At 47.7% G+C, this 14,827-nt stretch overlaps 2 protein-coding genes and 1 long non-coding RNA gene across 5 annotated transcripts in view; 2 read left to right on the top strand and 1 right to left on the bottom strand.

Annotated features, from left to right (window-relative positions):
• Positions 1–4,549, top strand: part of LOC307225251 (uncharacterized protein) — a gene marked incomplete at its 5' end in the record, with an annotated part of 106,429 nt that extends 101,880 nt beyond the window's left edge. The window contains one exon of the mRNA XM_079993159.1: positions 3,575–4,549. Within this exon, the coding sequence (XP_079849285.1) occupies positions 3,575–3,769 (195 nt within the window). The 3' untranslated portion in view covers positions 3,770–4,549. The remainder of the gene's footprint in view (positions 1–3,574) is intronic.
• LOC307225306 overlaps positions 1–14,827 on the bottom strand; it is a 167,030-nt gene that overhangs the window by 50,489 nt on the left and 101,714 nt on the right. The window lies entirely within an intron of this gene.
• Positions 7,021–14,642, top strand: LOC307225143 (uncharacterized protein). 3 transcript variants are annotated; one of them, XM_079992959.1, is made up of 3 exons: positions 7,021–7,604; positions 9,776–9,914; positions 12,601–14,642. In XM_079992959.1, exon 3 carries the CDS (start codon positions 12,733–12,735, stop codon positions 13,807–13,809), a length of 1,077 nt encoding a protein of 358 aa, XP_079849085.1. In that variant the 5' UTR covers positions 7,021–7,604; positions 9,776–9,914; positions 12,601–12,732; the 3' UTR covers positions 13,810–14,642. The 3 variants fall into 3 exon arrangements, with proteins under 3 accessions (XP_079849085.1, XP_079849086.1, XP_079849087.1); XM_079992960.1 differs by lacking the exons at positions 7,021–7,604; positions 9,776–9,914 and adding an exon at positions 9,919–10,031 and having other exon boundaries at positions 12,610–14,642; XM_079992961.1 differs by lacking the exons at positions 7,021–7,604; positions 9,776–9,914 and adding an exon at positions 9,963–10,031.

The raw sequence follows: 14,827 nt of genomic DNA on the forward strand, positions 1-14,827 counted from the left end.
CTGGTGGCTGGCTGCCCCAGCAAGGCCCACAGTGAGAAAGCCTATAGAAAGAAAAGACTCATAAATAAATGCCCCCCTCGGCTGCACAGCCCGCCAGTCCTGGGCAGAGAACTCGCAGTTGTGCCAAGGGGGGAGAGAGCCTGATCTCTGCAGCCCCAGCCCTCAGCTGGAGAGGAGCCTTCAAGCAAAACACAAAGTGAGAGAACTCCTCCCCCCCCCCCCACAACCCTCTTGGCCGAGCTTGAGACAATACATAGACATTCACAGAGCTGGGAGCCAGCTGTTGCCTGGTTGAGGCACCCACAGCTGGCAGTCCACTGCTGCCGGGGAGGGGGGGGTCCACAAACGCAGAGAGAGAGAGAGAGCGCTGGCCCTCCAGCCCAGCTCCCCTGGCTCAGCTGGAGACAAAAGCGTCAATGCAAAACACACAAAAAGAAAGCTCTTCCCCCCCCCCATGTGCAATTTAACTGCGAGCAAAACACACAGAGCAGCCCCCCTTGCCTGAGACACACAGAGAGCTGGGGGGGCACTGCTCCCTCAGTTGAGGCACCCACAGCTGGGTGGGTTCAAAGAAAGCCTCAATTTATCTGAGTCACAGCACCAAATGTATACACTGGTACTTCGGGTTACATACGCTTCAGGTTACAGACGCTTCAGGTTACAGACTCCGCTAATCCAGAAATAGTACCTCAGGTTAATAACTTTGCTTCAGCATGAGAACAGAAATCGTGCTCCGCCGGCGCAGCGGCAGCAGGAGGCTCGATTAGCTAAAGTGGTGCTTCAGGTTAAGAACAGTTTCAGGTTAAGAACGGACCTCCGGAACGAATTAAGTTCTTAACCCGAGGTACCACTGTATCTCCAAAGGCTATAAAAACTCCTGTTAAAGGTAAAGGGACCCCTGACCATTTGGTCCAGTCGTGGCCGACTCTGGGGTTGCGGCGCTCATTTTGCTTTACTGGCTGAGGGAGCCAGTGTGCAGCTTCCGGGTCATGTGGCCAGCATGACTAAGCCGCTTCTGGCAAACCAGAGCAGAGCACGGGAACGCCGTTTACCTTCCCGCTGGAGTGGTACCTATTTATTTACTTGCACTTTGACGTGCTTTCAAACTGCTAGGTTGGCAGGAGCAGGGACCGAGCAACGGGAGCTCACCCCGTCATCGCGGGGCTTTGAACAGCTCACGGAAGAACACCGACCAAACCTAAGAGGAGGCGTGTAGTGGTGATAGGGACATCTTCCTCTCGGAGTCCACTCTTTTCTTCACAGAAATGAACTCAGCAGGAAATCAGTCTTTGACACATGTTGTGTATGCGAAGTTCTGGGATTTATGTGTAAAACTGTATAGTAATGAAATATTGAAGGCAATGTCAAACAATGTGATTATAATCTAAGATGTAAAGTACCTTTTGATAGAGAAGGGGTGAGGGTTTATCTGCATTTCTGGTGGTCAGTGAGGATTTGGGCTGGGCGATATATTTTTCCATATTGGTTTCTAGACCACATCATGATAACCTTTCAAAAACAACTGATATGGCAACACCCCACAGATCACAGTGTCGGGGATGCTCATTTGCCTGGAAGCAGCCGGCAGAAAGCTTTGCTTCGTGAAGCCCCAGCAGATGCCGAGTTGCTGACTTCCCTCCAAAACCACATGAAGGGAAACACACCTCCATTGCCCTGTGTCCTTCCAGCCTCTTTCCTCCCTTGCTCCCTTCTGCCGGTTTGTGTGCCTGACTTAGATATCCTGTGTGGTGTATTTCTTTATGGCTGAAACTGGATTTGCTCTCAGGAGCTACGTTTTGTGTATCACTGGGGGCCCAGGGAGAACTGTATGCTTTGAAAACTCAGTAAACTATTACTGAAGAAGTCCTGCTGCCTCTGTGTGTGTTTTTGACCTCAGTGTGAGAATTGCTCTACACATGGCCCCTACCCTGCCGATACTTGGCTCATGCCCTGGAGTTGCTGTACTCAAGCATGCAAGATGGGTGCATCTGTGTGTGACTTGCTTTTGCACCAAACCCTCTCACCCCCACCACCGCATGATCTCCGAACACTGCTTCTTCACTAGAACTTCTCGCTGCCTCCTACGTGTTCTGAAGAAAACTTAAATTACTGTAATTTAATGGGAGATTTCCCCCATGCCTTATTGCAAGAGGGGAAAGGAGGGGCTGCAGGTACCAGGGAAGTTTCCTGGGGGGCCCATCTTCCCTCATGAACCACATGGGGCAACCCCAGAGCTCCTGCTTATTCTGGGGTTTGGGGAAGATAGTATTTTTCCATAGTCCCAGAAGTTATCATTCTTCCTGCCAGAGAACCAGTGTGCATATTATTATCGTACTTATTGTACTGTTGTTGTTGTTGTTGCTGCTGCTGCTGTTGTTGCTGTCATGGACTGGCTGGGTGAAAGGGGGGGAGGCACCAGCTGGCGGACCCCCAAGGGAAGAAGGCTCGGAGTCCGGGTGTTGTATGCCCCCAAAGGCTATCAGGTTTCCTAGGTCTGACCAATAAAAGGTTAATTTGGTGTTGGGGGGGGGGGAATCCAGGTGCGAGGCTGCTCAGCCACCCAGCTCATCAGGCAGAGCCCGTCGGTCCCTGCGGAATAAAGGAAGGAGTCCAGCCACCAACCGGAGCAAATAGCTGTAGATCAAAGTTTATTGCGCAACAGGTCCAAAGAGGAATTGAACCCCGAGGATGGGGTGACAAGGACTTTTAAAAGTTTCTATCTTATCCCAGCATACAGTTCGTGGAACATCATTGCTACATCAGAAAAGGGGAGGGTTATACATGATTCATATGCCTGTTGCCTTTGTCCATGGAGTTTTCTTGGCAGGGATACTGGAGTGGCTTGCCGGTTCCTGCTCCAGGTGGATCACGTTTGGTCAGAACTCTCCACTATGACCTGTCCATCTTGGGTGGCCCTGCAGGGCATGGCTCATAGCTTCTCTGAGTTATTGAAGCCTCTTTACCATGGCAAGGCTGCTTCTTGGGAGAAAAGCAATGACAAACCTAGACAGCATCTTAAAAAGCAGAGACATCACTTTGCCAACAAAGGTCTGTATAGTTAAAGCTCTGGTTTTCCCAGTCGTGATGTATGGAAGTGAGAGCTGGACCACAAAGAAGGCTGATCGCCAAAGAATGGATGCTTTTGAATTCTAGTGCTGGAGGAGACTCTTGAGAGTCCCACGGACTGCAAGAAGATCAAACGCATCCATTCATAGAATCATAGAATCCTAGAGTTGGAAGAGACCACAAGGGCCATTGAGTCCAACCCCCTGCCAAGCAGGAAACACCATCAGAGCAATCCTGACATATGGTTGTCAAGCCTCTGCTTAAAGACCTCCAAAGAAGGAGACTCCACCACACTCCTTGGCAGCAAATTCCACTGTCAAACAGCTCTTACTGTCAGGAAGTTCTTCCTCATGTTTAGGTGGAATCTTCTTTCTTGTAGTTTGGAGCCATTGCTCCGTGTCCGCTTCTCTGGAGCAGCAGAAAACAACCTTTCTCCCTCCTCTATGTGACATCCTTTTCTATATTTGAACATGGCTATCATATCCCCCCTTAACCTCCTCTTCTCCAGGCTAAACATGCCCAGCTCCCTGAGCCGTTCCTCATAAGGCATCGTTTCCAGGCCTTTGACCATTTTGGTTGCCCTCCTCTGGACACGTTCCAGTTTGTCCGTGTCCTTCTTGAACTGTGGTGCCCAGAACTGGACACAGTACTCCAGGTGAGGTCTGACCAGAGCAGAATACAGTGGCACTATTACTTCCCTTGATCTAGATGCTATACTCCTATTGATGCAGCCCAGAATTGCATTGGCTTTTTTAGCTGCCGCGTCACACTGTTGGCTCATGTCAAGTTTGTGGTCAACCAAGACTCCTAGATCCTTTACACATGTACTGCTCTCAAGCCAGGTGTCACCCATCTTGTATTTGTGCCTCTCATTTTTTTTGCCCAAGTGCAATACTTTACATTTCTCCCTGTTAAAATTCATCTTGTTTGTTTTGGCCCAGTTCTCTAATCTGTCAAGGTCGTTTTGAAGTGTGATCCCGTCCTCTGGGGTGTTAGCCACCCCTCCCAGTTTGGTGTCATCTGCAAATTTGATCAGGATGCCCTTGAGTCCATCATCCAAGTCGTTCTTAAGGAAATTAGCCCTGGGTCCTCACTGGAAGGACAGATCTTGAAAAGATTATTTTAAAAAATAAATCAATTTGTGGCTGGCCTGATCAAGCGTTGCTTCCTCTGGTTAGCCCCGCTGGAACTCCACTTCTTTCCAGACCCTGGGGTCACTAGAGGACTGGTGGCTCCTCCTGGCAAATGGCCTGGTGCGCGCTGGATCACCGGTCCTTCTTTGCCCCCCCCCCTGTATCTGGGCCACCGAAGGTCCCATCTGGGGTGCCATCTGTTGTAAACAAAAGCTGCCCTTCTTCCCTTATGGGGGACACAAGAGTATTGCTTCTCAGTATTCTCTGGTGTGCTCCCCTCACACGCAGAAAAGGAGGAGGACCCAGAACAAAGGTGTGCCTGCCTTTATATAGACATTTTAAATTCCCTGCCCTGGTGTAGCACCCTGCTTGTGGTTAACGCTTAGTTGGAATGAAATATTCAACGCAGCAATAGAGAAATTAAAATAATAATTTATTTGTCAGACAAATAAATATGAGGCACAGTGGTATATGGTTACCAAGCTCTGGCCTGGCCTCTTGCCATTCTGGCCAGCACTTATATTTCCTTAATCCAGCCCCCTTGCTCCTCCTGTGGCTGCCTCTGTCCAATCAGCCTGGTTAAAATTCCTATTGGCTGTTTGCTAGAACCAATCACAAAAGATACACCCATTTCCTCTTGCCCTATTATGGAAATCAAAAAGCTATATATTCTTCTATCTATAAATGACAAATAAGTAGTAATATATCTTACATGTGTCTCAACAAGGAATCTTAATTACCAGCTCACCTCTTGCCCTCCTTGCCCTATTGCCTTCCAAAACAGATAGTTAATCTTGAATTTTTATCTTATGCATATGTCAAGGATTTTGAGTTCACATCAACATTGAGATCTCCTTCATTTGAAGGTTTCTAAACAAAAGGCCTGACAACCATATATCAGGAGTGCTCGATTGGCGTCTTCTGTCTGGCAAGGGGGGTCTGGTGGCTGATGGCCCCTGTGATCTCTTCCAACTATATGAAATAAGAATCTAGCATTTCTTAAATCCTTTGCATAATTATATTTAAGCTAATATATTTAATACATAAATAACCTTTTAAAAGGAAAAGAAATCTTAAAAGGATCTTAGTTTAAGAAAGAAACAGCTTTAGAAAAGATTTCCCAAAATGTTCTCTTTCTGCCAGCTAGATGCTTTTTCACTGCTCTTGACCTTCTTAACCTTAGGAAGAAGATATGGCTCATTTTACTATTTATCCACCCTTAATTTGTAGGGTCAGTGTAACCTTGGCTGTCAGCCTGTAATTCCCTTTTTACGACTTTGAGAATTGTTTTCTGCTATAAATCAGGGGGGGGGGCCCTTGTCTAGGAGAAAAACATTGCCAAGGTTCTTCTAGGCAGCTGCTCTTCTAAGACTGGTCTTTTAAGATACAGGCCCTGATTAAACATATAAGCTTTAATAAAAATGCAGGCTTATGATTAGATGCCTCACTGGAGCTCCAGACCACCCCTCCATACATCATACATACATCACAGAAGGGGCGTAACCCAATACCACCCCCCACATACATCATACCTACATCACAGAAAAGGTGGTCTGCAACAGAAATTTGAATGTTGCCATTTTTCCTGCCTGCCAGGTTCTCTGATAATGCCTTATCTGATTGCCTTTCCTGGTAGTCTGGCCATTCCTTTGAGATGGTGATTTCCCAATTCCTGAGACAATGGGAAGGTTCCCTCACCCGCTCCCTCCTTGCACAGAAAACGTTTGGTCAGTCTGGGAGTCTAAATGGTTTCAGGACGGTCTTCCTGAGCTGCTCCAGACATGTGGTCGACATATCTATGTATGTGCTTGCTTGGTACATTTATGAACATTTATTATATATATATAAGACCTTAATTTTTTTACGTTAAATAAGCAGGGGGACAATATACAGCCTTGTCAAACTCCTTTCCCAATTTTGAACCAATCAGTTGTTCCATATCCAGTTCTAACTGTAGCTTCTTGTCCCACATAGAGATTTCTCAGGAGACAGATGAGGTGATCAGGCACTCCCTTAACACATGGAATCCGCTTCTGGCTCCAATTGTATCGGCTGCTTTGCTGAGCCTCTTGGCTCTTGTGCCTGGACGGGGCCTGTGTCCCCGGTCCTTGTCCTGGCCTGAGTCAGAGGCTGGGGTGGGGAGCTGGGATTTTTTTTGGGGGGGTCGTTTAGCTGCCCCCCCCCCCCGTTCCTGGTTTGAACAGCACTGTAGCAGGAACCCCCCCACCCCAATCATTCTGTTTGTACAAACTTCACACACACTCACACTCACACACTACATACGCTACGCTTCTGTTATAAATTCATAGAAAATCAACCATACATTGGATTTGCACTGTTCCACTTTTATTTTACTCCATGAAGGAAGGACTACAAAATGGGGAAGGTTTGATACAGGGCAGCCATAATCCCTTCAGCATCCCAGCACATACACAGGTGCCCTGCCCAGTTGCTATGCCAACCCTGATGGTCCCAGACAGAAGACAATCAAGATCACAAAGAACTTGCATATGGGAGTGGACTCAGCATGGACTGAAACAAAGGACACTGATCAGATCTTCCCTCAGGGGGCAGGAAACTGCCAACTCCCCTTTCTCTCCTGGAAGTGACTCATGGGGAGGGGGAGAAGGGAACCAGCCAGGTGACAGGACACTCAGGTTACCACCAACTCCTCCCTCAACCCCTCCTTTCTGTAATGTATGCATGATGTTTCTGGGGGTGGGCTAGACCTAGAGGAGGGGAATTTCAAAAGTTTTTATAAGACCTTGCACACTATTCTTGGGGGTCTTTCCTCTCTCCTGCACGTGAGGGGAATACCCTGTTGCAACAGTTCAATAAAGGCCAAGCCTACAGGCTGCTGTTTTGCTCCGAGTTATCCTGGTTGGTGTCTTTGTTTTGTCCAAGGGAGCCCTCGGATTTTTCCGGTAACAGCACCAAGACCTAAAACACGGAGGGATCTAAGCTCGTGGGGTGGGGGGGGGAGGATGTAGCACTTGTGGGGGGGACCCCTCTTTGCAGCTGGATCTCCGGGATCAGCCCCTTCCCCCGCTCTCCGATCCACTAAAGGAAGAGGAGAGGGGGGGAACTTTCTCCTCCTCCCTCCTCTATAACTCCCCTCCCCTCCCGGCACATCCTCCTCCTCTCACCCCGCCCCCACCATCCCAAATCCCTCCCCCAATACATGGCTCCTCCTCCTCCTCCTCCTCCAATCCGGCTTCGCTCCGGGAATGGGGGGGGGTGAGCCCCCCCAACTGCCTGCTTCTCCCGGAAGTGGAGCTTCCACTCCGGATTGCTGCTCTGCGCCGTAGCTCTAGGGGGGGCGCTTTCGGAAAGGGGAGTTAGGAGGCAGGGGACCCCCCCTCGTGGATGTTGTAGGAAAGGAGAATCGGGAGCGAGGACAAAGAGGTAAAGGGGTCGCGGGGGGGGGGAGGGGAGAAAAGGACCCAGAGACCCCCTCCAGCTCCCCCAAGCGCCTTCCGTGGGGCCTGGATCCCGGCACGCGTGCTGCCAAGGGGGCTTTCCTCGCAGGGGCGGAGGTGGGGCGCCCACCCACGAGGACTCCCCGGCCCCCTTTCCCCCGCGCAGGCATCTCTGGGGCGCGGAGAAAGGCGGGCCAAGAAAGGGTTAAGGGGTGCGGGAGGCGCCTGGATAGAGACCCCCCTGTCCCTGCCCATCTCATCTTGGGGACCCCTCCGGAGGGAGAGATGGGTCGCGCATGGCGAGGGGTGAGCCGCGCCAAGGGGGCCTCTGGGTGCAGGGGAGACTCCGGGAGAGAGGGAGGGGGCCAAGGGTGGGGGAGCCGGGGGGAGGAGGGAGGGGAGCATCCCTGGGGAAGGAAGCGCAGCATTGGCGGGGGGGGGGAGGAGACCAGTTTTTGGGGAGATGTCTCCATCGAGGGGCTGCCTTGGCTTCTCCCTCCCGCCCAGGAATCGGCCACGCCTTCAAGGCGACCAGAGAGGGATCCCTGGAAAGTGGGGGGTCCAGTTCCCCCACTCCTTCCTTCCTGCAATCTCCATCCTCCTTCCACCCCATAAGCCCCTGCCCTGTCCAGACACAGCGATTCTGCCCAGTCCACCCACTGGTCCCCTGGAGAGGAGAAGAAATCCCCAGAGGAAGAGGGGAGGGGGGAAGCAGCCAGAAACCTTTTCCTCTCTCTCAGGCTTCCATCTTTATTGTCTTTTCCGCTGAGGGTGAGGATAATGTACACCTGTCATCAGAAACAGGGGTGCAGAGTCCATGGAATGGCTCTCAGGATTGATACAGAAGTTGCACCTCAAAAGGATTTCTGTTCCTCTTATTCTTCATAGGCAATGTCAGAGTGACTGATAAGCTGAGATACAATCCTTCATCATCCGATGACAGTGACTGCATGAATCTTCCCAGTCATTTTCATGATAGACGGTGCCTGTGGCTGGAGGCTTTACACACCGGGTGTGCCTGTGGAGGCCAAAGACTGCCAGTATTAGCACAGGTGAGGTGTGTGACCTTCCCAAATGTACAGACTGTATGGGAATGAGAGTTTGTGGGTGGGATTATAGTTTACAGCAACCTTGTGATTTTCTCCACCCATAACATTTCGTAAGCTAATATTGCAATACGAATTCTTAACAAAAGGTACTATTTCTGGGTTAGCAGAGACTGTTACCTGAAGTGTCTGTAACACGAGGTACCACTGTAGAAATTATAGTATTCGTCTTTTCCCCCAGCCACTCTGGGCAGCTTAGAGTACATATAGGTAAAGTTATAGGGACCCCTGACCCTTAGGTCCAGTTGTGGCAGACTCTGGGGTTACGGCGCGCATCTCGTTTTATTGGACGAGGGAGCCAGTGTGCAGCTTCTGGGTCATGTGGCCAGCATGACTAAGCCGCTTCTGGCAAACCAGAGCAGCTCACGGAAATGCCGTTTACCTTCCCGCCAGAATGGTACCTATTTATCTACTTGCACTTTGACGTGCAGGAGTAGGGACCGAGCATCGGGAGCTCACCCCGTCACGGGGATTCAAACCGCCGACCTTCTAATCGGCAGGTCATAGGCTCTGTGGTTTAACCCACAGCGCCACCCGCATCCCTACAGTACATATACAAGACAGTAAAACATCAAACATTACAAACCTCCTGATACAGCTGTCTTCTAAATGTCAGATGGTTGCCTGTTTCCTTGCCCTCGGAAGGGAGGGCATTCCATGGGGCAGGAGGCCCTCTGCCTGGTTCCCTGGAACTTCACTTCTAACAGCAAGGGAACCAGCAGAAGACCCTCGGAGGCAGATCTCCCTGTCTGGAATGAGCGATGGGGGTGGAGATGCTCCTTCAGGTCCACAGGGCCAAGGCAGGGCCAAAACAGCACTCAAGTAATAAACAGACAAGCAGAGTAGAGTAATATCAGAATATGAAGTGGGAGCAGGCACATTTCAATACTGTAATTTATATACAATTCAATGTCAGAGTAACTTTGGGACTGGATAACAAGCCTCCAGGTGGACGTGCCCCATCTGCCCTTCACGTTCCTCTACCGCACGGACAGAATCTGCCTTCTGGACTGTGGGATTCACGGTTGTTCTCCTCCTCTCCATCCACCAGGGCTTGACTTCAGGTGCAGCAGAATTCCCCAGCCCCCCAAGGATTTGAGACCCATCAGCTTTCCTCACCTGGGTTAGCCGGACGGTTGAAGCCGTTGCTGGAACCCCTGTTGCATGCTGGCAGCTTCTGGAAGCCAGAGGTGAGAGCTGAGTGCAGGGTGGGCATGAAGGGTGGGGAAATGACACCAGAAGGTGCAGGACATGTCCCCCACCAAAGGAAATACTGCTCCCCAACACCCCATGACATCTAGATTCAGGTAGGTAGCCGTGTTGGTCTGACACAGTTGAAATAAAAAATTAAAAAATAGTCGAGTAGCACCTTAGAGACCAACTAAGATTCTCCTGAGTATAGGCTTTTGTGTGCATGCACACTTCTTCAGATACACTGAAACAGATGTCACCTATTTGATATCAAATAAGTGAAATGTTTAAAAAGGATGTGAAAGAAAAAGGGTACAAAGAAAAAGATTCAAAATTTCAAACAGAAATTGTCAATAATGATTGTAAGATAATTTCCAAAATGTATAAAATTCTGTTGGAATGGCATACAATGGATGAGGAAGTAAAAGTGGTCATGATTCAATGGGCCAAAGATTTAGGATATAACATAGAAATGGATGATTGGCAAAGAATATGGAATGAAAACCTGAAGTTTACAGCATGTGTTACATTGAAAGAAAATGTTATGAAGATGGTATATAGGTGGTATATGACACCAGTAAAAATAGCAAAAATGTACAAAACTTGTAACAAATGTTGGAGATGTAAGGAGAAAGAAGGTACATTCATGCATATGTGGTGGGATTGTAAGAAAGTAAGGGGGTTGTGGGAGATGATATATAATGAACTAAAGAAAATGCTAAAATATAGCTTTGTTAAGAAACCAGAAACCTTTCTGCTGGGAATAACAAGAATGGACATAAATAGGAGAGACTGTAAACTTTTTCAGTATGCAATCACCGCAGCAAGAACACTGTTGGCCCAAAAATGGAAACAAGAAGAAGTACCGACTTTGGAAGAATGGAGGACAAAATTAACAGACTATGCAGAACTGGATAAATTAACTGGGAAAATCAGATTCCAAAAGGATCACAGGTTTTTTGAGGACTGGGGAAAATTTACGGAGTATTTGAAAACTGTATGTGAGGACTGTACAATGCTAGTGTGCTTTAAAGAAGCTTTGTGAAAATACAAGGAATATTGTTAGAAAGCAAATAAGGTCAGAAATATAGTATTTAATGGCAATATTAAAATTAAGGAATGTGAAGATAGGATTTGAATTACGAATGATTGTCAGAGAAGTTGAGGGAGGTCCAATAAGCTAAAATATGTGATGTGTAAATTGATATGACTGGAGTTTTTTATGGAAAAAAATTAATAAAAAAAATTATATAAAAAAAGAAACAGATGTCACCAGACCCTTGTATATCGTGGGAGGGTGGGGTGGGGTTTCTCTCAGAAGGGTACTCCTACTACCATCTCCCACTACCCATCACTATATGAAGAAGTGTGCATGCACACAAAAGCTTATGCCTAGAACAAACTTAGTTGGTCCCTAAGTTGCTGTTGTTGTTCTTGTTTTTTAGTCGATTAGTCGTTTCCGCCTCTTTGTGGCCCCCTGGACCAGAGCATGCCAGGCACTTCTGTCTTCCACTGCCTCCCACAGTTTGGTCAAACTCATGCTGGTAGCTTCACGAACACTATCCCACCATCTCGTCCTCTGTCATCCCCTTCTCTTTGTGCCCTCCATCTTTCCCAACATCAGGGTCTTTTCCAGGGAGCCTTCTCTTCTCATGCGGTGGCCAAAGTCTTGGAGCCTCAGCTTCAGGATCTGCCCTTCCAGTGGGCACTCAGGGCTGATTTCCTTAAGAATGGAGAGGTTTGATCTTCTTGCAGTCCATGGGACTCTCAAGAGTCTCCTCCAGCACCAGAATTCAAAAGCATCAATTCTTTGGTGCTCAGCCTTCTTTATGGTCCAGCTCTCATTTCCATACATCACGACTGGGAAAACAATAGCTTGAACTATAAGGACCTTTCTTGGCAAGGTGTTGTCTCTGCTTTTTAAGATGCTGTCTAGGTTTGTCATTACTTTTCTCCCAAGACCCTAAGTTGCTACTGGACTATTTTTATTACTTGTTTACTTCAGCTGTGTCAGACCAATATGGCTGCCTACCATTAAGTACAGTTATCTCCTCACCTTGAATATCCTGCTTTTCAGTGCCAGATTAGGATAGCCCTGTGTCAGAAGACAAGCACAGCATCAGGCAGCACATCATCATTATAAAGAACCATTGGGGTGGGTGTTTCCGCCTGGGATTCCCACGTGCCATCTGCTTCTCCTCTCTCCATGCAATGCAAGGCATGAGGACAGAGGTCCATCTCCAAGAACAGGAGCTTCCCTGAGCACCCATTCAGCTGACCCCAAGCACCTAGCCTTGTCACTAGTTCTCTGACTGACCCAGACCACAGTACCTGGAAGAGATGAAGGCCTGGGTCTCCCAAAATGGTCCATATCGACCTCCTGAGGTCAGCGGGACTGTGCAGGTGATTCATGAAGAACTAGAGTTGGAAACGGGGGCAACCACTTGATTTGAAAGGCAGTCCCACAGGACAACAGTATTCCAAGATCATGCTGTGTTATTAAAGATGATTGAGGATTATGAAAGGTTGCTGATGCATTACTATCATTAGACATCATACCATTTTCATTTCCTAAAAATTGGGAACATGGGTAGGACATGGGAGAATGTGGGAGATGTTGAAATAAGAGAAGGTGCTAATGGCGGTTGATGTGTCCATTTTTTGTGTCTGTTCTTTCTCCTGAAGCCCAAACAGGATTTCCTTTCTGCCCACTCTGAAGAAGGGGATGGAGAAGACAGAATTGCAGGGGACAGGGCACCTTTCGTTTCATTAGGAATAGCCATTAAAAAGTGTGAAATGTGGAATATGCTTCACTGAATGAACACACATAGTTCACATCAACAAACACAAAAAGGAAAGAACCCACTTAAAGGTATGGAGTGTGGAAACAGCTTCTGTTTCAATGCAAAACTTAGAACACACCAGCGGACTCACACAGGGGAAAAACTATATTTATGTATGGAGTGTGGAAAGAGCTTTAATGATAGTGGAAGCCTTAGAAGACATCAACAGACTCACACAGGGGAGAAACCATTTCAATGTATGGAGTGTGGAAAGAGATTCAGTCAGAGTGGACAACTTAGACAACATCAACGGACTCATACAGGAGAGAAACCATTTCAATGTATGGATTGTGGAAAGAGCTACAGTCAGAGTGGACACCTTAGACAACATCAACGGACTCACACAGGGGAGAAACCGTTTCAGTGTATGGAGTGTGAAAAGAGATTTAGTGATACTGGAAACCTTAGAAGACATCAACAGACTCACACAGGGGTGAAACCATATAATTGTATGGAATGTGGAAAAAGCTTCAGTCAGAATGCAGACCTTAAAATACATCAACGAATTCACACAGGGGCGAAGCCATTTAAATGCATGGAGTGTGGAAAGAGCTTCAGTCAGAGTAGAGACCTTAAATATCATCAACGCACTCACACAGGGGAGAAACCATATAAATGTATGGAGTGTGGAAAGAGCTTCAGTCAGAGTGCACACCTTAGAAATCATCAACAGATTCACACAGGGGAGAAACCATATAAATGTATGGAGTGTGGAAAGAGCTTCAGTCAGAGTGGAGAGGTTAGATCACATCAACGGACTCACACAGGGGAGAAACCATTTACATGTGTCGAGTGTGGAAAGAGCTTCAGTTATAGTGGAAACCTGAGAAGACATCAACAGACTCACATCGGCAAGAAACTATTTAAATGTATCGAGTGTGGAAAGAGCTTTAGTAATAGTGGAAACCTTAGAAGACATCAACGGACTCACACAGGAGAGAAACCATATAAATGTATGGAGTGCAGAAAGACCTTTGGTGATAATGGAAAGCTTAGATCACATCAACGGACACACACGGGAGAAACCATTTCAATGTATGGAGTACAGTAACTGCTTCACTCAGAGTGGAAATCTTAGACAACATCAACAGACTCACACGGGATAAACCATTTAAAGCTATGGACTGTGGAAGGAGCTTCAGTTAGAGTGGAACCTTTGATTTATGTCAACAAACTCACACAAAAGACAAACCATATAAATATCAGGAAAGTAGATAGAGGTTCACTCTTAGTGGAAGTTCAAAATCAACAGACTTATGGACAGGAAGAACTTTAACAGTTGACACCCTTCAAACCATCACAAACTCAAAGAGGAGAAGCAGTTTATATGAAAAGACTGCAAAAACTTCTTTATTTATAATGGAGTGATCAAGGAACATCCCGGGACTCTCACATGGGAGAACCCATTTAGATGTATGGAGTGTGGGATGTCTTTCTCTCAGAGTCCACTCTGAGCAATGAACTCAGCAGGAAATCATTCCTAAAAGCATCAGGCATATGTGAAGTTCTGGTGTTTATATGTAAAACTGCATAATAATGAAGGTAGCATCTCACAATAGTGAGTAAAATTTTAGATGAAAGTACCTTTGATTTTTGCACCAAACTTTGTCGTCCCCCCCCCACCGCATGATCTCCCAGCACTGCTTCTTCACCAGAACTGCCTCCTGCCCTGTGCGTTCTGAAGAAAACTTGGAATACTGAAATTGAATGGGAGATTTCCCCCCAAGCCTAATTTCAAGAGAGAGAAGGAGGGGTGCAGGTACTAGGGAAGTCTCCTGGGGGGCCCACGTTCACTCATGTACCCCGGGACAATTTACTGCCATCAGCAAACTTTGCCCCCTCCCTGCTCCCTCCTAAGTCTAGATCATTTATGAACATTTCTTCTAGGGGCACCTTTCCGGGGTCCCCATGGTGCCCCCCAACCTGGCTCCTCTCGGCCAGGGCATCTGCATTTTGTTTCGCTGCAGGTGAGGCTGCCCCCTGCTATGTGGGGTCTTAAAGGAACTTCATGGGGGGGATCAGCGAGAAGGAGCTTCTGGATCCTGTGCAGCCCCCCTGCCTGCTCCCTT

This window comes from Podarcis cretensis (genome assembly GCF_951804945.1).
Source record: "Podarcis cretensis genome assembly, chromosome: 10".
Taxonomy (NCBI): domain Eukaryota; kingdom Metazoa; phylum Chordata; class Lepidosauria; order Squamata; family Lacertidae; genus Podarcis; species Podarcis cretensis.